The 27,116-nt window shown below is 43.1% G+C and overlaps 2 protein-coding genes across 3 annotated transcripts; one reads left to right on the forward strand and one right to left on the reverse strand.

The window, feature by feature from the left end:
• Positions 1-15: 15 nt before the first annotated feature.
• Positions 16-11,777, forward strand: SRRD (SRR1 domain containing). 2 transcript variants are annotated; one of them, XM_006904963.3, is made up of 7 exons: positions 16-202; positions 7,077-7,117; positions 8,199-8,458; positions 8,558-8,656; positions 10,206-10,360; positions 10,840-10,885; positions 11,284-11,777. In XM_006904963.3, the coding sequence occupies exons 1-7, from the start codon at positions 42-44 to the stop codon at positions 11,503-11,505; spliced, it is 984 nt and encodes a 327-aa protein (XP_006905025.1). In that variant the 5' UTR covers positions 16-41; the 3' UTR covers positions 11,506-11,777. The 2 variants fall into 2 exon arrangements, with proteins under 2 accessions (XP_006905025.1, XP_015446398.1); XM_015590912.2 differs by having other exon boundaries at positions 11,379-11,777.
• On the reverse strand, positions 11,072-26,865 carry TFIP11 (tuftelin interacting protein 11). Its single transcript, XM_006904866.3, has 13 exons — positions 26,745-26,865; positions 24,896-25,113; positions 22,816-22,969; positions 22,340-22,496; positions 20,646-20,773; positions 18,946-19,098; positions 16,851-17,378; positions 16,622-16,728; positions 15,730-15,898; positions 15,017-15,260; positions 14,333-14,475; positions 13,722-13,887; positions 11,072-12,212 (listed from the first exon to the last, which is right to left on the reverse strand). Exons 2-13 carry the CDS (start codon positions 25,102-25,104, stop codon positions 11,857-11,859), a joined length of 2,514 nt encoding a protein of 837 aa, XP_006904928.1. The 5' UTR covers positions 25,105-25,113; positions 26,745-26,865; the 3' UTR covers positions 11,072-11,856.
• Positions 26,866-27,116: the final 251 nt, after the last annotated feature.

Raw genomic sequence — 27,116 nt, forward strand, 5'->3', positions numbered from 1 at the left:
CGTAGTCCAAGCGCGTCGCGCGGCCGCGACGCCAGGGGCCAATGGCGGCGGTGGCGCTGGAACCTTGGCAGACCGCGGCTCCGCGGAAAAGGCGCTCCGCGGCTCGACGTCCACAGCCCAGAGAGGCGGCGGCGGCCCCGAGCCGGGAGGCAGAGCCTGAGGTGGACAGCGGAGTTGTGCTTCGTGGCATTCGGAAGGCCAGGTGAGTGCGCGGTCGGCTTTGGGTCCGAATCTTTACGCTTGTCGGAACCTCAGTCTCTCCACCTGTAAAGTGGGAATAACCGCAAACCTAAGGGGTTATTGTGAGGATTGAAGGAAGGTAACGAGCTCATTGCAGATTGGATTATAGTAACCGCTCAACAAAGTTTGCCATTCCTTTTACTACAATTACAACCGCGTGACCTTGGGCAAGTTATGTAATCTTTGTGCCTCAGTTTTCTCATCTGTGTGGTGGGCATGAAATTAGTACCCATACAGGCTCATTTTTGAGGGTTCAGTGAACTGTAAACATTTGGAACAGTGCCTGGCGCATGGTAAGCTCAGTTCCAATGTTTGATATTAGTATTATGCCACTATTGGTTATTATTGTTATTTCTCATATCAAGGAAGCAATACGAACACGTGATTGTCATCTTCATGACTGTCATTACTAGCTAATTGAGCTGCTGTGTGCCTGGCATCGGCTTGAGCATTCTACACACTTTATCAATGAACATCTTAGCCGTACTAGGATCCTGGCGGTGCCAAGTCTTAAAGATACATAGATAATGTATGGAACTAGGTTTTAAATCTATAACTTTGCGACTCCAAAACCTGTGCTTCAAGGCTCTCTGTTATTCTGGATTATACTGTCTCCCGTCCTTTCATGCCTTGCTATGTACCTTAAATAGCACTGACACAGCTGAAGCACTCAATAAATGTTACTACATTTGTTATTTCGTATTATTGCCTTTATTTATTTGCAGTCCTTTAAGGGCTCAATTAACAACAACTTTTGTTAGAACTTTAGATCAACAGCTGAAGGATCATCACAACTGAAAGAAATTAGACTAATTTTATGTACTCCTCTTCCCCAGAATTAGGGTCAAGAGGCAGAGGTGACTCAGAGGTTGCTACTGAATAGAAAGAAATTGGCTGACCACCTGACTGAGCCTGAGAAAAAAGCAGCATTGATTTTTTTTCTCTAGGATCTCAGAAGATGCCAATGAGAATGAGTGTGCCCATGAACTCAGAGAACTCTTAAGGCATTTCCCATATACCTTGACATCGTTATGCCTTCTCAACTTCTTCACTGTTCACCTAGGAGCTCCCTACTTCCCCCTGTACCCCCAAATGTGGTGCAGTCCCCAGTGTCCTAGTAGAGAGGAGCCTAGCACTTTACATGCTGTTTGTTCTCCTGTGCACACACCAGTTTACAAAGCAGTCCCTATAGATTAGAACTGTATTTTTTTTTTAGATTCCACGTATAAATGTGTCATACGATATGTCTTTCTGTGACTCATTTTACTTACCATAAGGGGTTAGAACTCTCCTTTACTCTTCGTGAGGAATAGTAGAGCAGCCTCTACTCTGAGTCTAATACACTCAGAGTCTCTGAGCAATGGCTTATGGCTTGTTGGTTCAAATACAGTTCCTTTTTTTTTTTTAAACAATTTTTTTTCTTGTGATGAGAACTTTTAAGATCTCTTATCAACTTTCAAATATGCAATACAGTATTATTAACTATAGTTGCCATGCTGTACATTACATTTCCATGAGTTATTTATTTTATAACTGGAAGTTTGTACCTTTTGACTCCCTTTACCCATTTTGCCCAAACCCCATCCCCTGCCAACCACCAGTCTGTTCACTGTATTTTTTTTAAGATTCCACGTATAAATGTGTCATACAATATGTCTTTCTGTGACTCATTTTACTTACCATAAGTGATTTCATTGTTTTCATGGCTGGATAGTATTTCATTTTTTGTGGTTACATTATATATATGTTCCACATCTTTATTTTTCCATCGATAGTTGTTTCCATATTTTAGCTTTATAAGTAATGCTGAAGTGAACATGGTGGTGCAGATATCTTTTCAAATGAGTGTTTTTTTGTTTTTTATTGGTGGGGGGAGGGTTGTTTTGTTTTGTTTTTTGATAAATACCCAGAAGTGGAATTGCTGGATCATATGGTAGTTCTATTTTTAATTTTTTGAGGAACCACCATACTGTTTTCCATAGTGGCTGCACCAATTTACATTCATATGAATAATACACAAGAGTTCCCTTTTGTCCACATTCTTGTCAACACATTATTTCTTATCTTTTTGTTAGTAGTCATTTTGACAGGTGTGAGGTGATATATCATTGTGGGTTTGATTTGCATTCGATTAATGATGTTACGCATCTTTCCATGGCCATTTGTATATCTTCTTTAGAAAAATGTCTATTCAAATCCTCTGCTCATTTTTTAATCAGACTAGTTTTTGCTATTGAGTTGTATACATTCTTTATATATTTGAATATTGACCCCTTATCAGATACACGATTTGCAAATATTTTCTCCCATTCAGTAGGTTGCCTTTTCGTTTGTTGATTATTTCCTTTGCTGTGCAGAAGCTTTTTAGTTCCATGTAGTCCCACTTGTTCGTTTTTTCTTTTGTTTCCTTTGCTTTTGGAGTCAGATCCAAAAAAATTATTGCCAAGACGGATGTCAAGGAGCTTTTCCCCTATGTTTTCTTCTAAGAATCTTACGGTTTCAGGTCTAATATTCAAACTTTTAATCTATTTAGGTTAATTTTTGTGTATGGTGTAAGATAGTGGTCCAGTTTCATTCTTTTGCATGTGGCTGTCCAGTTTTCCCAACACCATTTACTGAAGAGACTGACCTTTCACTGTATATTCTTGGCTCCTTTGTCATAAATTGATTAACCATATATGTGTAGATTTATTTCTGGCCTCTCTATTCTGTTCCATTGATCTTTGTGTCTTTTTATGCCAATACCATACTGTTGTGATTACTGTATCTTTGTAATATTGTTTGAAATCAGGGAGCATGATGCCTCCAGCATTGTTCTTCTTTCACAGAATTGCTTTGTTTATTCGGGGTCTTTAGTGGTTCCATACAAATTTTAAGATTATTCTATTGTGAAAAATTCCATTGGGATTTTGATAAGGATTGCATCGAATCTGTAGATTGCTTTACATAATAGGGACATTTTAACAATGTTAATTCTTCCAGTCTGTGAACATGGAATGTTCTTTCCATTTTTTTTGCATTGTCTTCAATTTCTTTCAACAATGTCTTGTAGTTTCCAGTGTACAGGTCCTTCACCTCCTTTGTTAAGTTTATTCTTAGGTATTTTATTCTTTTTATTGCGATTATGAGGGGGATTTTTTCTTCATTTCTCTTTCTGATAGTTGTTGGTATATAGAAGCAGATTTTTGTATATTGATTTTGTATCTTGCAACTTTACTGAATTTGTTTATTCTAAGTTTTTAGCGAAGTCTCTAGGGTTTTCTATATATAATATCATGTCATCTCCAAATAGTGGCATGATGTCTTTTATTTTTCTTGCTTAATTGCTCTGGCTAGGACTTCCAGTACTATGTTGAATAACAGTGGCAAGAGTGGGCATACTTGTCTTGTTCCTGATCTGAGAGGAAAAGCTTTCTTTCGGTTTTTCACCACTGAGTATGATTCTGGATGGGGGTTTGTCATATATGACCTTATTAATGTTGAGATACTTTTCTTCTATAGCCCTTTTATTGAGAGTTTATTATAAATGTATATTGTATCTTGTCATATACTACTTCTGCATCTATTTAGATGATCGTATGACTTTTATCTTATATTTTGTTAATGTGTATTAGGTTGATTGATTTGCCTATACTGAACCATCCTTACTTACATCCCTGGAATGAATCCTACTCAATCATGGTGTATGATCCTTTTCGTGTGTCGTTGTACTCAATTTGTTAGTATTTTGTTTAGGATTTTTGCATATGTGTTCTTTAGAGATATCGGCCTGTAGAGTGTGAGCGTGTGTGTGTGAGAGCGAGAGTGTGTCTTTCCTTCACCAGGAAAGCCATCTGGTCCCGGACTTTTGGTTTTGGGGAGGTTTTTGATTGCTGTTTCAAATTCATTGTGAGTGATTGGTCTATTTAGGTTTTCCAGTTCTTTGTGTTATTGTCCAGGAAGGTTGTATTTTCTAAGAATTTGTCCATTTCATCTGGGTTGTCCAATTTAGTGGCACATAGCTTTTCATAGTATTCTTGTATAATGTTTTGTATTTCTGCGGTATTCATTGTAATTTCTTTCATTTTTTATTTTATTCTAGTTGTTTCTCTTTTTTCCTTAGTGAGTCTAGATAAAAGTTTGTCAATTTATTTTTTGTCTCTTCAAGGAACCAGCTCTTTGTTTCATTAATTTTTCATTGATGCTCGATTTCCCCTCCTTCTACTGACTTTGGGCTTTGTTTTTCCTTCTCTAGTTCCTTAAGGTGTAATGTTAGATTGTTCAAGATTTTCCTTATTTCTTGAGCTAGGCCTGTATTGCTATGAACTTCCCTCTTAGTACTGATTTTGCCGTATCCAAAAAATTTTGGCATGTCATATTTTCATTTTAATTTGTCTCTCTGTATCTTTTGATTTCTTCTTTTATTTCTCCTTTGACCCAATAGTTGTTCAGTAACATATTACTAATCTCCACATATTTGTGATAATCCAGCTTTCTTCTTATAGTTGATTTCTAGTTTCATACTGTTGTGGTCTGAAAAGATGCTTGGTATGATTTAAATCTTCTTAAATTTATTGAAACTTGTTTTGTTTCCCAACATTGGTCTATCCTTGAGAATGTCACATGTCTACTTGAAAAGAATGTGTATCCTGTTGTTTGGGAATGGAAGGTTCTAAAAATATTAAGGCCATCTGGTTTGATGTGTCATTTAAGGCTGATGTTTCCTTGTTGACTTTCTGTGGGGATGACCTATCCATTGGCATAAGTGGGATAGTAAAGTCTCCTACTATTATTGTAAAACTGTATATTTCTCCCTTTAGATCTGTTATAAAATGTCCATCTTTGTCTCGTTACCTTTTCGGTCTTGAAATTTGTTTTCTCTGATGTAAGTATAGCTACACTCTCTTTTCTCTGAGTATCATTGCTTGCAGTATCATCTTCCATGCCTTTAATTTGAGCCTCCGCCGAGCCACTGTGTGGGGGCTGCACCTCAGCTCTTCTATCCCTGTCATGTTAGCTTGGGCCATGGTGGCTGCCAAACTGCATTTGTGGACCCTGTCCCTGTCCTCCCCTTGCCTTACCTCCTCTGTGCATTCCAACCCGCTCACCTTCTGATGTACCGGCATGTAGATCTCTTTGGCATGTTTGTGTTGAGCAGAGGAGCCTTTGTAATTTTTTTGACATTTCTAGCCTATGTGGTTTGTTTGTGAATTTTTTCAAATTGTCACAAATCTCCAAAAAAATTTTCCAGTATATTTATTGGAAAAAATTGGGGTGAAAGTGATCTTTCACAGTTTAAACCAGTGTCATTCAAGGGTCAGCTGTATTGTGGAACTTGGTTTGTTAATGTTTTATTGAGGATTTTTGCGTCTGTATTCATCAGATGCAAAAATTTTTATTTAATTTTCTTCTGGCATCCTTGTCTGGTCTTGGTAACAGGGTAATGCTAGCCTCCTAAAATGAGTTTGGAAGAGTTCCTTCCTCTTTTGTATTTAGGAAGAGCTTGAGAAGAATTGGTATTCATTCTTCTTTGAATGTTTGGCAGAATTCACCAATGAAGCCATCTGGCCCTGGACTTTTGTATGTTGCAAAGTTTTGGATAATTAGTGAGTCAGTCTTCTTACTAGTAATTAGTTTATTCAGATTTTCTCTTTTTTTCGTGATTCAGTCTTGGTATGTTTCTTGAAATTTATCTGTATCTTATAGTTTGTCCAATTTGTTGACATATAATTGTTCATAGTAGTCACTTATGATCCTTCGTATTTCTGTGGTATCTGTTTTAATATCTCTTCTTTCATTTCTGATTTATTTATTTGAGTCCACTCCTTTTTTTCTTGATGAATCTACTAAAGGTTTGTCAATTTTATCTTTTCAAATAACTAGGTCTTACTTTCATTGATCTTTGCCTTTTCATTTATTTCTGCTCTAATCTCTTATTTACTTCCTCTTCCTAACTTTGGGCTTGGCTTTTTCTAATATTTCTAGTTCCTTGAAATGAAAAGGTAGGTTGTTTGAGACTTTTCTTGTTTCTTGAGGTAAGCATTTATTGTTATGAACTTCCATCTTAGAACTGCTCTTGCTGCATCCCATAAATGTTGGTATCTCTTTGTTTTAAAGTTTGTCTGATATAAGTATAGATATCTCTGCTTCCTTTTGGTTTCCATTTACATGGAACATCTTTTTCCATTCCTTCACTTTCAGACTATGTCTGTCCTTACATCCAAAGTGAGCCTCTTATAGGCAGCGTGTTTTTATCCATTCAGCCACTCTGTGTCTGATTGGAGAATCCTTTCAGTCCATTTTAATATAGCACTATGTTTGGCGCTGAGTTTGTGGAAACCAGTTAACTTGAATAAGGAAAGCCCAGTTTGTATCATATCTCACTTTCACTTTGGAATTATTTATAACAAAAGCTGTTTATTGAGTACCTGCTCTGTGCCAGGCACTGTGTGGAGTGTTCACTCATTTAATTCCTCCTGTAATAGGTACCGTTCTAATCCCCGTTTTAGAGATGAGGAAACTGAAGCTCAGAGAGGCTAAATTTGTGCATTAACAGCTATTTATGGAGCCAGGCTTTGTATTGGACCAAGGATACAGAACAGGCCGAGACCTGTTCCCAGAAATCAGGGGCCTCCTCCAGGAAGCCCTCTCCACAGCCCCTGCTGCCCTTTCTTTGTGCTCTGAGTCTGGACATCTGGATGTGTTCATCACGTATCCTCTTCCTGTCACTCAGGGGTGGGCTCTGCATCTGAGGACACCCATTATGCTCCCCACACCCAGCTCAGGTTCAGGAGGAGGGTCACTGTTAGGTCGGCCCTGAAATGGATGAGAGATGACCATGCCATTTTCTTCAACAGGGAGGACCTGCTTCTTTCTGATTTCTGGAGTTCAGCACTAGGTGAGTTCACCTCACTGAGGCTCGGGGTGCGCAGGGTGGGAGGAAGGACTGAATGTGGGCGAAACACAGAATCCCACCTTCATCTTGCTTCATGGAGCAGTGTACATACTGGGTTCTAATTCTGACTTCCCCCCTACAACTGTGTGTTTTGGGCACTTAACTAATTCTGACCCTCAGTTTCTTTATCTGTGAAATGGACTTACCCTGTTGCATAATTTTGAGTATTAAATGAGGCTGCGTAGTTAAGTGCTTAGAACAGTGCTTGCCTGCTGCACAGGGATAGTAAATGTTATTGTCATTATTATTGAAATTTTAATTTATCCTGCTTTCTTTCCTTTGAGATTACAATATAGACTTTTCCCTCCATGCAATTATAATCTCTTCTTAAACAATATTGATACATAGAGTGAACACACCATAGTTATAATTTTTATCAAGGGGTGTTTAAGTTTGTTTACTTTGTTTTTTAGTTATTATAACTTTGCAATGAGCACCTTTATGCATAAAGCTTTTACCAAATTTAAGATAATCTTCTTAGGATATATTTACAGAAGTGAAATTATTCAGTGAAGGGCAGTGACCAATTTGATATCCATTATCAAGTTGTTCTCCAAAAAACGTTACCAATTCTTTTACCAGCAAGGACTAAAAGAGCCAATTCTTCCTGCAACCTTTCCTGGCTGGGGTCTTATTTAAAGGGATCTTTGCTAATAGTGAAAAAAGTTGGTACTTCAGACCATAACCTGCATTTACCTCCCATTAAACTAGAATGAGTTCACATTAGAGTTTTATATGGAAACTCTGCCCATAAATAAAACCTTTTTTTGCTTGAAACATTCTCTGAGGTTGTAGGCCGTGGGTATACAGGGACCAGGACGACCTGCCAGGTTTTGGTGGACACCATTGTGTGTCCCAGGCATGTTTAAGAGTGGGCTGGCAGCCCTTCCCTCTGGGGAGTTGAAGCCATTACTGCTCCGCTCCTCTTTTCCCTGGCTCTGTGGGCTGCTTTGGTGGCCGATTTGGTTCGCAGAGTCAGGGTGTGGCGTGCCCTCTGACTGTATTTGGGGGCCTGCTCTTTCAGAAACCATCAACGGATGTCTTACGAAACAGCTGGAACAACCGAAGACCCCCGTAGAGCCTCTTTCAGGAGCCTTTGGAAACCTGCACCTTGACTCCCCACCAGATGAGTCCAATGTGGCCCCTGGCTCCATCCCAGGAGAGACCCTGGCCACGGGAACCTGCCCCTGGAAGTGTGTGTGTTACGGCATTGGGAACTTTTCCACCTGTGTCATAGCTAGAAACCAGCTAACATTTTTGCTTCTCTTCCTGGAAAAGTGCCAGGTAAATTTTTGACTCTTTATTACCCATCCCTTGGTCTTACATACAGTGTGCACACAGGTATTGGGGTTGAAATAAACAAAACCTTCTTCCCTTCTGCAGATTCCCAGAAGTCACTGCTGGGTGTATGACCCTCTGTTTAGCCAACTCGAAATTGCGATTCTCAGCAGCCTCGGGTTGATTGTCCTCAGTGAGAACGAAGTGAGTGATTTAGGAAAGGGGAGTGGGGAGGGCTGCTGACCTACTGACCCCAGTCTCTATCCTGTGGACACTTTCTTTGAAACAACAGTTATTCCTTTTCACTGCTTACTTGCTTTTCCAGTAATATGTGAGCCCACATTTTGGACTGTTGTGCCCATCAGAAGAAAATTAATTACACAAATGGCATGACCCAGAACATGTTAGGTTTACAAAATTTTTATGAAGTTTTGATGTCCAGAAATTATGCTAAGTTGGTATTTACTTTCAGTATTAAAATATTACAACAGGGAGATAATGAAAGCGGACAGAACTTCTCCCCTTTGAAGCTGTAGTCAATCACACCCACAGCACCTGGCTGTGAGTTATAGATGGATCCTTTGCCTACCCTTGCATTCCCTAAAATAATTGAGATTCAAAATTTCCGGAGATCTGGGAGAAAAAAATCATTTTACAAGTAGCGGACTGAAGCCAGTGTAAGCAAATACCTCTGATTTTAGTTTTGTGTTGTCTTGGGGATTATAAAATAATCATTTCATTCCTCCGTGTTCTAAAAAACTGCCATCTCATTGCTTATTATGAAACACAAAAATCAGTCCCAGCTGAGACAAGAATCATTTGCCAATGTTGGCAAGCTCCTAAAACACTGCCATTTAATTCAGATCATGTTTTCTGAATCCCTGCTCTGCTTTAGGCAAGGAGCTTTGGGGAGCCCAAGATAAATAAGAGCCAGTCCCTGTCTTCAGGTCACATCAAGGCATGTGGCCTGTAAATAAGTAATCGATAAATCAAACAGTGAAATAGAGCCATGTCCTAGGAACTGAAATGGGAAAGAAACCTGTGCTGTTTGTGGTGATGGAGGAAGGTTTCTTGGCTCTCACCTGGGATTTGAAGGTTGACTAGGAGTTTGCTAGAGGGACAGGACCAGGGTTACAGGCGGCCTGTGCTGGCTGTTCAGAAACCACTGCCAGTTATTAACAGAAGGGAACCTGCAAGGAGAATGTAGAGAGGAGAGGCCCAGAGGCAGCAGGGACCAGACAGCAAAGGGAGAGCCAGTGAGGGACAGTACTATCGCCAAACCTCCTGCCCCATGCTATCACAGACCCAAGACGTTCCTTCATTGATCCAGAGCTTTCTGTGTTCGTGGGACACACATTTGTTAAATAAACATGAGTTTTTTCTGGACATCATGATTTCCTGACTTTTGGTCCTATATAATTTTATAGATTTCATACACACTACTAATGTAACTTTTCCACAATGAGTTTTTTTTTTCCCCTCTCATACTTCAGTTTGCTTTCCTCAGCTCACTTTTTTCCTGAGCTGTACTGATATAATTAACATATAGCATTGTATAAGTTTAAGATGTACAGTGTGATTTGATACATATTACAAATAATTACATAAGGTTACTTAACACATCTGTCACTTCCATAATTACATTTTTTTTTCCTGTAGTGAGAACTCTCGGCTCAGTATTAATCTGTCCTTACCTTTCCCTCACCTTCCTGCAAGAAGTATTTGTTTACATCTGTGCATATTGTACCCCCAGGAAGGAAAACGGAGTGTCTGTGGTGAGCACACCATCTTTTACATGCTCCATTGTGGGACAGCCCTGTACAACAATCTTTTATGGAGTAATTGGTCAGTAGATGCCCTTTCCAAGATGGTCATCATTGGGAACAGTTTCAAAGGACTAGAGGAAAGGTAAGCCTGAGAACGCTGAGATTCTGTTGGGCCCTGAGGTGAAGCCCATTCCTCAGAGTAAGCAGAACACGTTTCCACAACTGGCTCTTGGAGATGCTTAGCCGAGGAAAGTGGACAGAGGGCTGGAGAGATGTCAGCCCTGAGTCAAGCTGCAAAGCTGGTTACGGAGTCTTTTCGCTAATAATTCCTCCCTTCCCTTATGACGGATGGGAATTTTTTTAATGGGAAAAAATACGATTCTTTCTCACAGCTACTGGCCCTCCTGTTTCAGGATGCCTAGGTGTCTGCTCTGTCATTTCCCTTAATGAAATGGGTGCAGTTGCTGGGGCATTCACATTTTCTACTGAATATTTAACTTGCTGTACGACCCTAAGTTTTAAAATTCCTATATTTAAATCACCTTGCCTTTCCGTATGTCTTAAGCTGAATAAAAACCGTTCTCTTTCCTCCTAATCATGCTTTAAATTTTTTATTTCTAGGTTGTTGACAAGGATTCTGCATAAAAATTATGGCTACATTGCAAAGGTATATATCTGAATGAAGGGGCTGGGATAGAAAAGGGTGTGAAATCCTACTTATCACTGTGAGGAATTCTGCCTTTACATGCATAGGCAGAAGCTCATGAGGGACTAACTGAAGGTAGAGTAAAGTTACTGTCATTGAGCTCTCTTGATGGGTCCGTGTTCCAGAAAGCTGTAACATTTTAGTGCATTTTTCCTAATTTCCTTTATTCTTAGTATCACATTCCAACATATTCACTGCCCTTGGCACTTCCAGTGTATTGCACAAAAGCCCTTAAAATATCCTATTCCTATTTTTTTTTTTAACATGGGGAGGAGGGTGACCAGTAAAATGGAAATATAACCCAGGAGAGTAGGAGTTACTGTGACTACCAAGTTTATACTTTGAATTTTTCTGCTCAGATTTTAAAAGGACTGGAGGAACATCAGTTTCCTCAGACTTCACAGTACACGGATGTATTTAACGACACCTCCATCCACTGGTTCCCTGTCCAAAGGCTAAACCAACTCTCCATGGACACCTGGGCATTTCGGGAAGAACCAGATTATCAGGACTGTGAGGACCTTGAAATCATCAGGAACAAGACAGAAGACCCTTCAACTACTGACTCGAACCTGCTATAACGTATCTGACGTTGGCTGAAGCAGCAGCAGCTGCTACTAGAGACTAAAGGGGAGATTGCCATGGACTACAGAGAACATTCTTTGCAGTGAGCCAAATTTTGAAGAGAACAGCAAATCCCTCAAGTTGGCCCTCCTGTTAGAGGATGATATGCCTGTGAAAGTACCTGGTAAAATTTTACGTACTTCTGAAATAGCATTATCGTGTTATACCCTTCCCTGGTGACTTGGCCTGATAGGGCATATCTCCTGAATAGAGAAGCTACTTTTTCAAAGATGGTTTAAAATATCATTTATTCACAGATACGTCCCCCTCAGGTCCAGGTGTCCAGCCTGCTGCAGGTCTGCCGCAGTCTACTTGGCCATGTCAATCAGACTCTGCAGGGAAGTGGGCACCCAGGTCTTCTCGCCCTGGACGAACACCACTCCCCTATCGATGTAGATGACAATACGGCCGAAGGTGTAGAGCTGCTTCCCTTCGTGTCGCTTCCCTATGACAGGCATGAAGACGATGTTGTGCTCCTCAGCCTTGGTCTCAATGAGGTCCTTAAAGTTCATGGGCACAGAGCTGGCGGCCACACCAATGCCCCTCTGGGCCATGTTCTCAGCCTCCCGCCGCTCCTGCATTGCCTCGTACTGGAAGTCTTTCCTCCGCTCTGTGTGGGTGAGGTAGGCGATGTTCTCCCGTGCCCCGGGCTGCATGTAGGCACCTGGAAGACACGGGATGAGGAGAGGTGTTCCAACAGACACAGAAATCAAGACCGTATTTGGCCCAAGGTCTGGTCATGTCACAGGTGCCACTTCTATAAAACCTACTTGTGACTGAGGAGCAGCTGTGCCTCAAAGACACAAAGCACTAGATGATCAAGTACCCAGACTACTGACTGGAATCACATAAAAACTGGTCTTAATATCTGTGGTTAATATCTAGCAACCACAGAGATCATAAAATATTCAACATAAAATGAAATATTCTCAAAGGATTTATCCTTTCCGGGCTGGAAACCTTGACAGACATGCAGTCATTCGCTACTGTTCCGTTCCCATCTCACTGGGTAGTTTTCACTCCACACTGCCAAACAGGCAGCTTGTAGAACTTTGAAAACATGGCCTACACTACTAACATTTTTAACTTACCCATACAGACCTTTGGCTCTGAAAGCATTTAAAATGTAGATGGAAAGATGAAACACAAATGTTGAAGGATGGATAACACAGGACCACAAATGCTCAGTGCTAACCTAGGGGTACATATGGGGAGCAGTTCTAGGAGCTTGGGGCCAGAGAGGCTAATGAGGGAGAGTTTAGATTAGAGTATGAAAAATGGAGGTGGCACACCGATGTCCCTTGAAGGACCGGGATAAGTAGAGCACACAGAAGTATATTTGCCTCATTAAATATAAAATTATATAATCTATGAATTCTGTTTTCATGTAATAGGCTTAAGTAGAAAGAATTAAAGGCTCAGGAAATGGAAATTCCAATCACAGCTGCCACTCTTTAGCTGCGACCTTGAACAAGCTCTTGGCTTTCTTGAGCTCATCTGTGAAACAAGATTAGAGAAGATGCTCCAGTGCCTTTGAGAGGTGAACACATTGTAATACAGGATTTGTTAAGGAGGCTCCCAAAACTTCTGATCTAGGCAGAGTGACTCACCTAGAACTGAGTAGTTTGGGGAATAGGTATTAAATGAACAGTCAACTGCCTACTTTGACGCAACAAAGACACCACCCTATTCAGTGCTATATACAAACTAACTCAGTCGCTCTAGGTTTTTTAATAAAACCTAGAAGGTATTAAATGGTCTGAGAGAGTTTACTAATAAGAGAGAGCAACTAATAAGAGTTAGACTGTATGCCCCAACCCCATGCTGTGAGCTTTTACACTTGGGTAGCACACCTAAGGCTGGCTGAATGGACGTACGGATCCCTAAAAAGCCACACAGCACAGTGGTTATGAAGGTAGGTCGTGGAGGTAGGCTCACAAAGTGTGAATCCAGCTTAAACCACTCTTCATTCAGGGAAAGACGCCCCTCCCAGTCACAGGAGAGCTGGCAGTGCATTATATAACCCAGTCCAGTGGGTAAGTCAGGGTCTGTTGGAGCGGAGGGTGAGCTACGCATAGGCAGCCCACAGGTACCTGAAAACTGAGTCTGTCATTTATATATTCAGAAACTTGGAGCTCAGGGCCAGGACATCAAAAACAGAATCCCCACTCACCAACATTGGAGGACACAGCCCTGTTCATGATATCAAGTGCTTCATTGAATTTGTCCTTGACAGATGGGTGTGCCAGCACCTGGTCTGAGAACATGGACTTCCAGCCCAGGTACCACTTGGTGATCTCTTCATAATTTGGGCTGTTACTGAGCCAGGAGCACAGTACCTGCCAAAAAGGAACAAATAAGAAACTTGCATCCACCATGGCAACAAATGGGAGCAAAACATCCAAAGGGGCATTTTGTTGCTTTGGTCCTGGGCTTACAAGCTGGTGACCCTTGTAAGGCCATATAGGGGCTCATCAGACTGGCACTTAAGGTCGTGGGATCTGGAGTCAGCTTGATAGCTAAGTGCCCTTGCACACATGAGCCTCGGCCTCCCGTTTATACAGTAGAGAATACCATGGTCCCTATCCTCAAATAATGCAAATCAGGTACTTAGAACAACATCTGGCAAATGTCCTATAAATGTGGTCATGCTGTTACTGCTTTACTCATTCCTATCCTGTGTATTTTTCTGCTACATAATTAGAGCACTGTCACTTCACAGTTATCCAAGAATGAAGTGAATCCTCCTTGCCTCCATCCCAGCCCCAACAAAACAAAGCGTACCTGAAGCCACTTTGGGAAGAAGTGCTTTTCAAGGAGCCCCACCAAGCTGGAGACAGAGATCATCCCTTCCCAGTCGATGACCCAATAAAAAGCATCCATGTGCTGCTGATGAGGGTTAATGACTAACTCTCCAAGACACATCCCTGGAAGAAAAACCCAGACTCTAAGACCAAGCCCGGAAGTGCAAAGAGCAAAATCTTCAGCAGACAGTGTTTGTCTTTGTTTTTTTTTTGTTTTTTGGATTTTTTTGTTTGTTTGTTTGTTTTTGTCTTTGATCTGTTTTTAAAGGTCAGCCTTAATCTCTTGACATGGCAATTCTTAAAATCGTTTTCTTCTCTAACCCAGAAATAACTCACATTTAGAACCAAATACCATGAAAATTTCAGAACACCAATGACTATCCCATTACCAGAAGCCCAAACCAGGCCAGTCAGGAACCAGGAGGCACACTGAGTCTGACATGGTCACTACAGCCTCTCAGTCACTGCCTCAAGGACCCTGGTTTCATTTATATTCAGCCTCAGCACATAAAATGGCACCTCTTTTACGGTGAGCAATGTCCTGTGCTAAGCTCTGTCATACAGCGCAAAGGCCAGGGTTTAGACATGATCCTTGCCGCTGACCACAGAAACCAGGGCACCGAAGCTGCTGGACTTGGATGCTGCGTTCTCCCCATTTCCTTACCCAGCTTGGGCACTATGTTCTTGACCATGAATGCCTCCCAGGAGCCTGGGGTGAAGACATCTTTCCAGGGCTGGAGGATGAGCTTGGCAGAAGAGTCGCTGGGGTGCCACTTCTGCAGGGCGCTGGACAGCTTGCTGCGGATGGGGGAGTACAGTGGCTCCAGGCGCGCCTGCATCAGGGGAAGCCACGGGTGGATCCAAGAGTGGATGGGGACGGTGTCTGTCAGTGGGTTCCAGTTTTCCACCTGTAGCAGGAGTGGGGCGGGGGGGAAGCAGCAGTTCATACAGCCTGTGGGACAGTCACATGATGCTCTGTGTAGTTAACAGCAAGGAGGCCACATGCTCTGCTGGCCAAGGTCCAGTGCTTTGCTGATGAGGTCTCCATGTTATGGAAGCCAGGTTAAGTCAGAGGCAGCCGAGGTGCTTGGTAGGCCTTTTACCCTACATTTCTCCGAAACAGACTCACAAATGAGTAAATCTATGCAATTGTATTAAATCTAAGAAATGGCACAATTCTAATTTTAATAAACCAAGAAAATGAATTCCATATTAATGGGGGCTTTGGAGAGAAAAGGTCTAGAGTTAACATAAGACAACAGCTGTGCTGATAAATTCTGTTAGTTGCAGGTATTTTAGCAGCACTGACATAAAGAGAAATGCTAAATGAGTCCCCATGGTTACTGATGAGAGCTTGTTCCCAGACTCTGGGCCTACCTCCTTCTGCAGCTTGGGGAAGATGAGCTGGTCCAGTATATTATCCAAGATCCACACGGGGATAATGTGTACCCAGCTATCCAAGAAGTCCACCATCGGCTCGCAGTTCCTTGGCTGCCACTGGCTAACAATATTTCGAACAAAAGGCATCCAGACTTCCCATATCAGCCTATGGGAGAAAGGCAGAGGGCAGGCTGGCCTACTGCACCGACTGGTTTCACAGTATACAAAGTACACCACTACCCACTTCTCTACAATAAGAAAAAGGCAACAGCATGAAACTCTGGTCAGAAAACCACCAGGCCAAGTCCCCACACTGGCCAGACCTGTGCCTGCCGCTTCTCTGCTCTCCTGGCTGCCCACCCAACCTCGGGGCCTCATTCTCAGCAGTACCTGCCTGGCCTGGCAGGGTTGCTGTGGGGTCATACAGGCTCAGGGCCCCCACATGAGGGCCCCTCTCTCCAGGTGTTGTGTGCTTTCCCACCAGAGCTCTGCATAACTGATGCCTCACCCTCTGGGTCATGGCTTTAATGTCACCTCTGAGAGACCTCTGCCTCAAACCTTCTCCCTCAAATAGGTGCATCATGTGCCCAGTTCACACCCTGGGCTTATCTATCCACTTCCTTATTTGCCATCTGCCTTTTCCACTTACTGTAGACACAGGCTGTCTGCTTTACTCTCAGGGTAAGCCCAGCACATACATGATCCTCAACAGACACTTGACAAGTGTAGGGTGAACTAATGAATAAGAACTGAAATTCTCAGAGTAGTGCCAGCATGCAGCAGAGGGTTAATAAAGGCCAGCACCTCAACCTTCCCCAGTCAACAGTAATCCTCAGTCCTCCAAGGGGGATGGCAGCCGGAATGCTGCACGCTGCCCTGGGCTCGGTACCTGTGAAAGGCGTCTGCTGAGAGGTCCTGCCCACCATGAGACAGGAGCTGGTCATTCTCCAGGAGACTTTTCCACTTGGAGATGATCTCGGTGCCATAAGTACAGTCCTGAGGAGAAACACAGCGGCTGAAGGGCAGTGCTAAATCAGCCCTTCTTGCCCGTGGACAATCTCTTCCAGCCGCGGAGTGCCCTAAATCAGAGGTAGAGGCTGATTTCCCCAACAACTCACTTTGAGGGGATCCCACTCCTTGAAGTACTCTTTCATGAGTGGATAGACGATGGCCACGGCGAGGTCCACGCGGTCGGACATCCGGTACTCCTCGTAGTACTTGTCCTGCAGGGTTTCAAAGATGTGGGCACACTCATCCAGGGTGAGGGGGTGGCTGCAGTTGGGCTGCATACGCCGCTCGCACTCCTCCACCATCTCCAGGACCTTGCTGAGGTTGGAGATGACCCGTTCCTCATGGTCCAGGACCTCCGACATCTTCTCCAGTTCATGGGAGAGGTTGACCACCATGTCCCGCTCATATTGCAGCTGCCGGTCGTTCTGGATGATCTCCTGCTCCGTGAGGTCGATGAGCAGCTGCAGGTTGTGCTCCAGCTCGGGCAGCGCAAAGCCTGGGGCTTTGGCCTCTCTGCCAGGCTGTGGCAGCTGTTGTGACTGCAGCGGCAGCCCGTCGTCGGGGATGTTGTGTTTGTGGCTGATCTGGCTGTAGCTATAGTAGACCTTCTGCTCCCGGCCTGTCATGTCTATGACCTTGGAGAACAGCAGAGGGGACGCAGGTTAACACTCACTATCGTTGCCCTCTGAAACACACCGAAGGCTGGGGAAGGCACAATGATAGTGGAAATGTGTAAAAGCACACTATTTGGCAGAACTGGAGAAGGGTGGTGTTTCTCAAAGGGGGCTCTGTGATGCACTAGGTAAGAAGTGGCTCGGGGACAAGACAATCATGCAAAAACAGTCCTAGATTGGGTCCCTTTGGACAAAGCAGATAGGACTTTTTAGAAAAACTGATTAAATTTGAAAACAGACTATTTAGCTAAGATAGAAATCTATTTTTGTGGAAAAGTAGAGGCTATACTAATCAATGCAGTTAGTAAAGAGTACAATCAAAATAACACCTTTGGTTTAAATAGTGGATACTTAGGCAAATATCTGAAAGGATGGACACATCGAGGTGTTAAACTTGGGAAGGAAGGAAAATAATATATTTTTATATTTTTGCCTCTGTATTTCCTGTCTAAAATGTACTACACACTGCTCTACTAAAAAAGCTGTTTTTACTTTGAAAACAAAACACAGCATACAAAAATCCCAGTTATTAGAGAAAGGCAACCTAAGAAATGAGCTAATTCCAATGTTTCAAGAAAACTGAGGAAATCTAAATATGGCCTATAATGAAACAATTATTTATCATCACTTTAAGAGTGTGATCCAAGAACTGTCTAAAATCACCTGGAGAGAAATAAACTTGGAGTCCTCGGGCCCAGTCTAGATCTACTGACTCAGCCACTGGCTGGGACCTGGACATCTGCATTTCTTACTGGCCCCTCGATAATCTGATGTACAACACGCCGATGTTGAGAACCCCACTCATGACTCTGAGCTTTGTGACACATGCACACCATCCTACACCAAACTTCGACAGACAGCTGTCACCACTGTTCTTTGGCTACCTGAGTAAAGGAAAACCTAAGACTGCACATAACTGAAAATGTGATCTATTCTTAAGGAAGAAAATACTCAGTGCTGGTGTGCCCTGAGGACTCTCTCTGCACTCCTGGTCAGAGAGTAAGTTCATGTGCCCTTTCTAGATTCAAGGGTCTTTGAGACCTTCCTGTTTTCACCTGGTGATTCTATTTCTAAGAATCTATCCTTAAAAAATGAAACAAAGACGTTATGTAAAAACTAGCTTGCTAAAACCCAAACCAAACCAGAAAGAAAGTTAAAGATCTAGTGAGAGAGGTGGGACCTTGTAACAGTGCAGCCGCTCTCGGGTTACACACTTGTTAAAGACAGTGTTCACACAGAGTTTTCAATAACACAAATATTATTAAATTCACTGGCTCCCAGCTCCAGAAAGAAGGGTGCATTGTTTACCACTCTAGCACCGTGAAGAGTGCCTGGCACACAGTGAGAACGCAGTAACTTACTGAAGGTGTGAGTGCAGTGAATGGGAACATGCTGTTATCAAACGAGAAAAGCCTGGCTAGAAGCCCCAAAGGGACCTTAGAAAATGTTCTGTGATTGACTCCAGGATGTAGGATTTTAGTGTTTTGCAATGCCCCATCCTGGACAAGGTGTCCAAGGGCCCACATACCTTGACCTGGGAAAGCTCCCTCTGGGGAGTGGTAAGCTTCTTGCTAATTCTGCCCTTGGCCTTCAACTCTTCCACAGTCTTGTAAGAGTATTTGGGTTTCTTCTTGCTTCCGCTGGGGTCTTTCCTCCACTGGCTCAGCTCCTTCTGAAACTCCTGAACCAGAGAGAGAGTCTGTCACAGGAAAGCCCACTTTTTACAGCAGGTGGGGCCACTGAGACCATTAACTAACAAATATTTAATAGCTTCTTAGATTTTCACAAAGTTCTCTGCTAAGGATTGTGTCTGAGGGACACTAAAACCAACTAAAGATACTCCTTGACACCCACTCCCCCTCTTACAAATACTGAGGTTCAAAAGACAGGTATACCAAACTAGAAAAAGAAACAAAGGTAAAGGCAACATTTACTGAGCATCTATGTCAGGCACTAAATTAGTTTTAAATTTACGTCATGTGAAACTTAGAAATGCAGCATATAGGATTTTTTAAGTACACAAAATCCTGGCTCTAATTTAAAAGGGAGGTAAATAAGCAGGTCCCTAAGTTTCAAAGCACAGATATCTTTTACAATCAGGTTTGCAAAACTTTTCCAAAGGAAGATCTAAAGTAAAGGAGGGAACTGTTAGAGGTTTGTAGATTCTGGCCCAGAAGTGGTTTTGTGGTTGCCATTTTGTTTTTCTTACCTTTATTTAAAACTTCAAATTTTTTCTCAAAAAAATAAATAAAATCTGGACTTCTTTGGGAAAAGCAGAAAATCAGACAATGTTGAGCCCACATTCTACAGGGCAATAATCACCTAGTGCTGAATAGAAACTACCCGTTTAGATGGGCTATGCTCCCACCTGTCTGCTGCAGGCCCCACCACTCCTTGCTGCGTCACCTCAGGCTCGCCTTCCTCACTTACATTGTGTATCTGGCCCTTGTTAGCTTCTAAGTCTGAGAGCCCGACTCAGTAGTCAACCCCACATTATCAAATGTCTCTTTCCCCAGTAAAAGAGAGGGTCATTGCCAAGAACAGAAACATGTGTCTTTGCAGCATCCTGCTTTCCTTCATAAATGCAAAAAAAGAAACATTTCAATCAAGAGAGCTGGCCCCTTCTGTCACTGGAGCAGAGCGATACACAGTTGACAGCATACAGCTCTCTGGCGCACTTGGGATGAAACCCTAGCATCTAAAATAGCTTTCAAGACCAAGTAGTGTGGCCTGCCCACTTCTCAAGGTGCTTCCTTTCCTTCCTTGCTTGGCTATACTACGGTCCTGCCTTGTCTCCTTAATGTCTCCACCATCAAGCTCGCAGCTTTTCTCTCAGTATCCTGTGGCCTCCTGACCCTCCCTATGGCTGATGCCCTCTCTTCTGCCCAGTGTCAACTGAAACATCTCCTTTCCAAGAGATCTTCCCTAACCATCCTATTAAAAGCATGTCACCCCCGCCCTGCCACAAATACACACGCACACCCTATCTTATTTTCTACCTTGGCACTTCTTAGCACTACTCTTTCTAATCACATCGTAGTTGCCTGTTTACTGTCTGTCTCTGTCCACCAGGCTCTAAGCCGTCCGTCACGGTACACCCAGCCTCCAGCAGTGTCTGGCACAGGATATGCCATAACCACCTGAAGACTGACATGAATGAATGAACAAAGTTACAAACTAACTGAAGTGGCACAGACACCACCACCCAGCCTCCTAACTTTTGGTTACCTCTTCGGCTTCTTCTTCAGAGTCAACCACGGGGAAGTCTTGCAGGGACTGAGTGGTCCGCTCTGAGCCATAAGCTCCCACGGCACCTTTTCCCTTTCTCTGTTTGGCTTCGATTGGGTTAATGATACCTGTCAAATTTCAGCAAAAAAAGAGATTCAGATCACAGTAATCCTTGTACCTGAATAAGCCACTCAGTGAAATCACACTTCCTTGGACATTACATACAATAACACGTGACCCAGCCAAGAAACCTCTTCTCTGCCCTCACAATACTGTTCAGAACTGTCCTGTGTGATGTGAAACTTCAGGGTATTTATGCAGCCACAGAACAGTTTGCTAACATTAGGTTATTGATGTCCTAAAGACAGATTTCCGTTTCTACTTGGATTTATTCTTAAGTTATGGACAGGAAGAAAAGAGAAAAGTTAATTTATTACTAGGAACTCAGGCACATTAAATTTGAGGCTTTGTTCATTTGGAAGCCTTTAACATGGAAAGTACAGTAATTCAGATAATCTATTGATTCTGACTGAAGTAAGGTGAACTGAGACTCCATCTATTTTACATTTATCCCAACTATGCCTGTTTTATAACATGGTTAAACCTTGGAAATAAATGTTCTTCTTATATGAGTTTACGAACAAGACAACATTTTAATGAAGATTTTCCCTTACCCCAAACTTTCCACATCCTTTCACTTCCAGTTAGTACTGCTTAAATCTCAAATTAGAACATTCCCCTTTCTTGTTCCTGGTCACCATTTCTATCCTCCCTCCAGTTCATGTATGTTTTTTTTTTTTTCATACAGCTTATGTTTTGAACACATAACCTGGATAATTATGTAGGGAGTGGAATCTGAATTATAGGGAATACTACTGATTACATCCAGTTGGTGACTGCTCATGGGCAATAACTCAAAAACCAGGACAACACCTCCCTGCAGGAGGAATGCAACTGCTTGGTGTGAGTGGCTCTGGTACCAGGAAGATAACAATGTGTGAGAGGAGCTGTGTCTCCATGGGGTTAGGGGAGCGAGGACAAGAGGAGACAGTGCTACTGAGCAAAGGTGAAGGAAACCAACACAGCATTTGCTTGGCCAAGTTTATAGCTAAATGTCTCTAGCTATTTTAAAAAGCTACACACAATACTTCATTGAAATTCCTGAAGGACAGATAGCTGTTTTTGCAAAACTGAAACCCTTGTGAGCAGGAACTATAAACTCTCATGCCTTCAGGGCCCAGGAAAATTAATGTAAACAAGTGGGTTAAGGCAAAGGATGACAGGGAGTGGGGACCGTTTCGAGGAGACCATGAGCACTACCCTGGGGCCAATGATTCAGCTGAACCAATTACTGTCAGGCAGGTCTAGAATTTTAGCTGAGGTTGTCTGACTTTTAAATACTGGCTATGAATTCAAATTTTTTTAGAAACATGGACAGGCCCAAAAGAAGCTTGTCTTCAACGTATGAGCTTACAGCCTGTTCTAGATCCTAACCCTCTTCTTCCTGCTCAAACAAGTATTATATCTCAGTTTGATAAAGCAAGGTAGCTCAGGAGCACAACTAGTCTTGTGTTGGCAGATCAGGCTGAAGAGTTTAAGTACTTTCAAAGGAGAAAAAGCAGACCACTCCCCAAACCACTCCTTCCTCTGCCTTGCCTCCCTTGCTCAAGACACAAGGTTGATGGTGCCGTTACCTTGTGCATTCTTCCCGAGGCCCCTTCCAGGAACATAACCCATCTTCTGAAGAAGCTTCTGTCCAATTCCTTTTGTATGTCTTTCCCAGCTGCCAAAATCCATGAAAGATTTGGTTCCTCCTGCAAAACCTTTCTGGCTGGGTTTAAAATTGCCACCCTGAAAAAAAAAAAAAATCAAAGCATAGTTGATTGGAAAAAGAAGAAAATTCTAAGAAAGACAGCTTGGCTGATGAGAAAATGTCCGGGCAGTCACACAGCACTATGAAGAGTTTCATATAAACCCAAAATATGTCCATGATGTGTTAGGAAAGAAAAGAGACTGCATCACACACTTCACGTCTTGCAGAACCAGCCACCACAAGGAGCAACCCACACAGCTGGCCTCCAGCTGAGACCCCCACTTGCTAGGAGATACTTGGCCACAATGACCTTCTAAGGATATTACTAAGGTCACAGTCCTTTGATAAAGATGTTACCGTTTTCAACTTCTTTGGTCCGAAATCCTTAGGAAATTCATCCTGCTTAGCAGGTTTCTCTTCATCATCAGAATCTTCCAGCTCCGCCTCCTCTGCTGCCCCTTTCTTGAGCCCGGCACTGATGAAGTTGACTGGAGCGGAGTAGTCACGGGCCCTGCAGGTAAACACAATGCCCCATGGAGTGGTCTGTAAAGAACTCGTCTGCAGCCATCCCCTGTAGAAACTTTGCCGGCCAGAGAACTCCTTAGAGTTCATGGGATCCATGTTAAAAGAACAACACATTTACTTATATTAAAAGGGCCTCAGATCTGGCATCACATTTAACTTTTTTACCTGATGTGTTCGAGTCAGCTCTACGGCTGAAGAGCTATCAGTATCAGTATCAGTGTAGAGTCGATTAAAAATTCAAAGTATGTTATGATAATCCCGCTTTCCTTTTACATTTTTTAAAATTAACTTAATTCAAAAAGCATTTCTTTTGGACACTATTTCAAGTACAAAAATCAAACAAGAAAAGAAATTCTGACAAAATCATAAACATCATAAGAGATTATATAAATAGCAAGTATACTGACGATTATATCAAACTCTAAGAAAAAGTTCATGTCCATTAGTTTGTATATAAAAACTAAAATACCTAAGACATTAACCCTGTAAGATGGAAAGTATTGATTTTAACTGATTGTTTCAGGAGTGTACTTAAGTCATTAACCACATTAACCACAGACCCTTTTGTATAAACTGAAGCCAACACCTTTGTATTGTGTGGTTAAAGGAACACAGCGAAAAGGTTCCAGTGAAAAACCCTGGGAATACTGCAAAATGAAGTGATGCTTTATAAAATGACAAACCTAGTAATTAAACATCCCCATGGAGGCAATAAAATTGAGGAAACTCTTTCCTAAAAGATGCAATATAACTTATTGGTTAAGAGCCCAAAACTCTACAGTCAGCTAGGCCAGGGTTCTTAAAGCCTAGCTGTATGGCCTTTGGCCGCAGTTTCTTAATCAGTATGAGATGATGATAATGGTACCTTTCTCATAAGGCAAATGAGACCAGGCATGTGAAAAACCCAGAACAAGGAAGCAGCCAATAGATGATGGCTGCTCTAATTAGCTCATGATTATGCAGTTCTTGACCCTGATCTATTTATCATCCACTTTTAGAGTTCTTTGCCAGATGAGAAGAGATTGAACTACTCTCTTTCTTTTCAGCCTCCTTTGTGAAAAAGGCACAACCTCAACGGGCCCACAAACCACGGATAAGGACAGGGAGACAAACCCAAACCTGCTACACACTCTAGATAAGCAGGTTGCAGCCCCCACACACATAACTTCACACTGAAGAGCTTTTAGCCTCAATCCTTACCTCCCTACCACCAACCTAGCCCAGGCCTCCACCACCTCTGCAAGGACTGGTGCCTTGGCCTCCCCACAGAGCTCCATGCTGATTCTGCACATCAGCAAAAAGGTCTTCTCCAAATGTAACCCTGCCCCAGGTCATATCCTCTCCATAAAGAGCCATGGGCCTCTTCTCAAACTACGCTCTGCTCCCCTCCCTCTTGCCACATCAACCTGCAAAATTATTCAGATCCTGATGGATACCCTGTTGCTTCCCATCAAGGGTCTTTGCATACTCATGCCTCTCCTACCACCTTAGTAACCTTCTATTTTCATATCGGCTCAAGGGGCACTTCTCCAAAGAAATCTTCCCTAACCTCCAGAATAGGTCAAACACCCTGAAATGAGCTCTCCCTCAGGCCCTAAATCACAGTTACCAACTTCCATTGGGTGAGCTGTTGATTAATGCCTAACTCCATCCACTAGGGACTGGGCTCTTGGCAAGGACTGGGTCTACATAAGGCCCTATATAATTGCTCAATAAACACAACTGACGATCAAATCAGTGAAAGAACACTTTAGCCTAAAGAGGAAACTGATACTCCCTAACTGATGTCACAGCCAAGGGACTCAGTAAGGCTAGAGAGAAGTATATTTAGTGGGTATCTCCCCAATTCCCTCTCCATCTACCCCAATCCATTCCCAAAAGCAAGGGGAAGCCACTCCATGCAAGCCAGTACCGTTTGCCTCCAAAGCTGGGCCTCTCTTCATCTGAGTCTCGTTCTGCCCACACTCCATAGGTGGCCTCTTCCTTCGTCTGCCAGTGGCGCTGCCGGTTGGGGTTGAACTCATTCTGCAGATCCCAGTCTGTGATCTCAAAGTTCTCCCGCTCATCCTCGTCATCATCCATGTGGCCTTCCCCGTCCCGGTACAGGTGGGACAGTGACATGGCCAGTCACTAAAGGAAGACACAAAAAAGGCACAGTCTCTGATAAGTCTTGAGAGTGGCAAGAAGGCTTCCTTGTGAGTTCCTACTCTTTGCTACCTTCGGAACTTCCTCCAAACTTCAAGTCCATTCAAATCAGTTATAATTCAAAAAAGCAGCCATTAAAAATATATTTTTGGATATCAGTACAAAAACAGTGGGACAAACGATTAGTCCCTACAGTCTATGTGATTCTAAAGCACGTATTTCCTTGCCTTATCAGTGTCATAAAACCTCTCACAAACACACACAAACCACAAAAAAAAACTAAGTTATTCTATATATTATTGCCTCAGAAATTGTGTAGACATCATTCCCAGACTCAACAATTTATTACTTTTTTTCTATTGTTGAGAGAAGTTATATCTGGACCCTTGGCAGTCCCAGGAAGTGATTTCTTTAGAATATGCTTTCTGAAATGCATTACTTGATGAGGCCTTAAGACTTAGTTTTCCTTCCCAAATGCGAACCTCTTCTGATGGCTGGAAGACAGTAGTGATTATGAACACTACCTAACAGTTAAACATCTATTGAATAGAATAGAAAATTCAGCTCCTGCTAGCTGGGTGATGAAATTCAGCTGTTTCTTTCTTAAATGCATTAACTACCACATCAGCCTTAAAGAATACTTGCAAGGCAGAGTTAATGAGATGGCATGCAAAAAACATTGAACTCAGAATAAGTGTTCAAGGAACAATGGCTGTTACTGTAGTCACATGATTAGGTTCATCCACATTACAATTACTGGACTAGGGAGTGAACTTTAGCAAAGTGATTGTGAAATCAGCTGCTAAAATCACAGCTCGAATTCGAATCCTCACTTTACCAGGTACTCAGTGTATGAGAATTAAAGGCACATTAAGTTCCAAGTACACAACACCACATGGTAATACACTCAATTTATGACAGCAATTGTAATTCTGGTCTATCAGTTGCTGCAAGCAGCCTTCACAGACAGGGAGTTTGTTTACTATCTCCACAGGCAATGTCAAACTCTGATCAGCTGTTACATAGTTTTCCCTGCTTGTTCTACTCATTGGTGTACTGGTTGGGTGCTGCTAGACCTAACCCATGCAGGAGTGCAAAGGAGGGAAATGTTCTGCAGAGTCCCAGATACATGAGAGTCAATAATACCACTGCCTTCTTCCGCACAGGGCCTGGTAATAATCACAGAGTTGTCGCGAGTTAAAGATATTTCAGGTGGTGCTAAGTACCTGCTGGATGCCTAGGCCGATAATCATTAACGTAAGCAACAAGACACTTCTACGAGGTTGGTACTATTAGTTTCAGACGAGAAAAATGAGGCTCCGAGAAGTTAAACAATTTGCCCTATCCACATCTAAAAGGGCTCGACACTAGGTGGGCTTAAAGCCAGGGTTCGAGCGTCTCTCTACCTGCTGTCCAGGTTTCGGTTCCCAACTCGACCCAGGCCCCCCGACTCCTCCGTAACCCCGAGCGGGCCCGCCTCTCTCTCTCTCTGCCTCGGCAGAGCTGTCTGCGAAATGGAAGCCCACACCGGCGAGGCCGAGGCCTGCCTCCCGTGGCCCTCGCACCCACTCCCCCCGGTACGGAGCTCCCCGGTCCCCTTCCACTCCCCGGCTCACCTCGCCCGCGTCCAGCGTCCTAAGGTCAGGGTCCCACTCAGTGCGAGAGAAGAGCAGCTCAGGCGGTCGGACCCCGGATGTGCCGGGACCGGCGCGCCGGAAATGACGTTTTTCGACAGTGGAAATGTGCGCTGGTTGCCGTGGGAGCAATGGAACGCTTGAGCGGTTCTGCCTCTAAAGCCGCGGGCTGAGATGCTTGAAAGGACAGGCGGATTTTCAGGGCCCTGAATGGCTGTGAGGGTGATATCCTGGCCCTGCCGGCCTCCCTGCCGAGCCCGCTTCATGGCGACGCCCAGCCTGTAATGACTAGTGTGGACGTCGCCGAGTCACCTCTGCGGGCTCCTTTGTCAGCGGTGGAATTCTAAATCTGTA

The sequence above is a fragment of the Pteropus alecto genome, unplaced genomic scaffold (assembly GCF_000325575.1).
Source record: "Pteropus alecto unplaced genomic scaffold, ASM32557v1 scaffold190, whole genome shotgun sequence".
In the NCBI taxonomy this organism is placed as follows: Eukaryota; Metazoa; Chordata; class Mammalia; order Chiroptera; family Pteropodidae; genus Pteropus; species Pteropus alecto.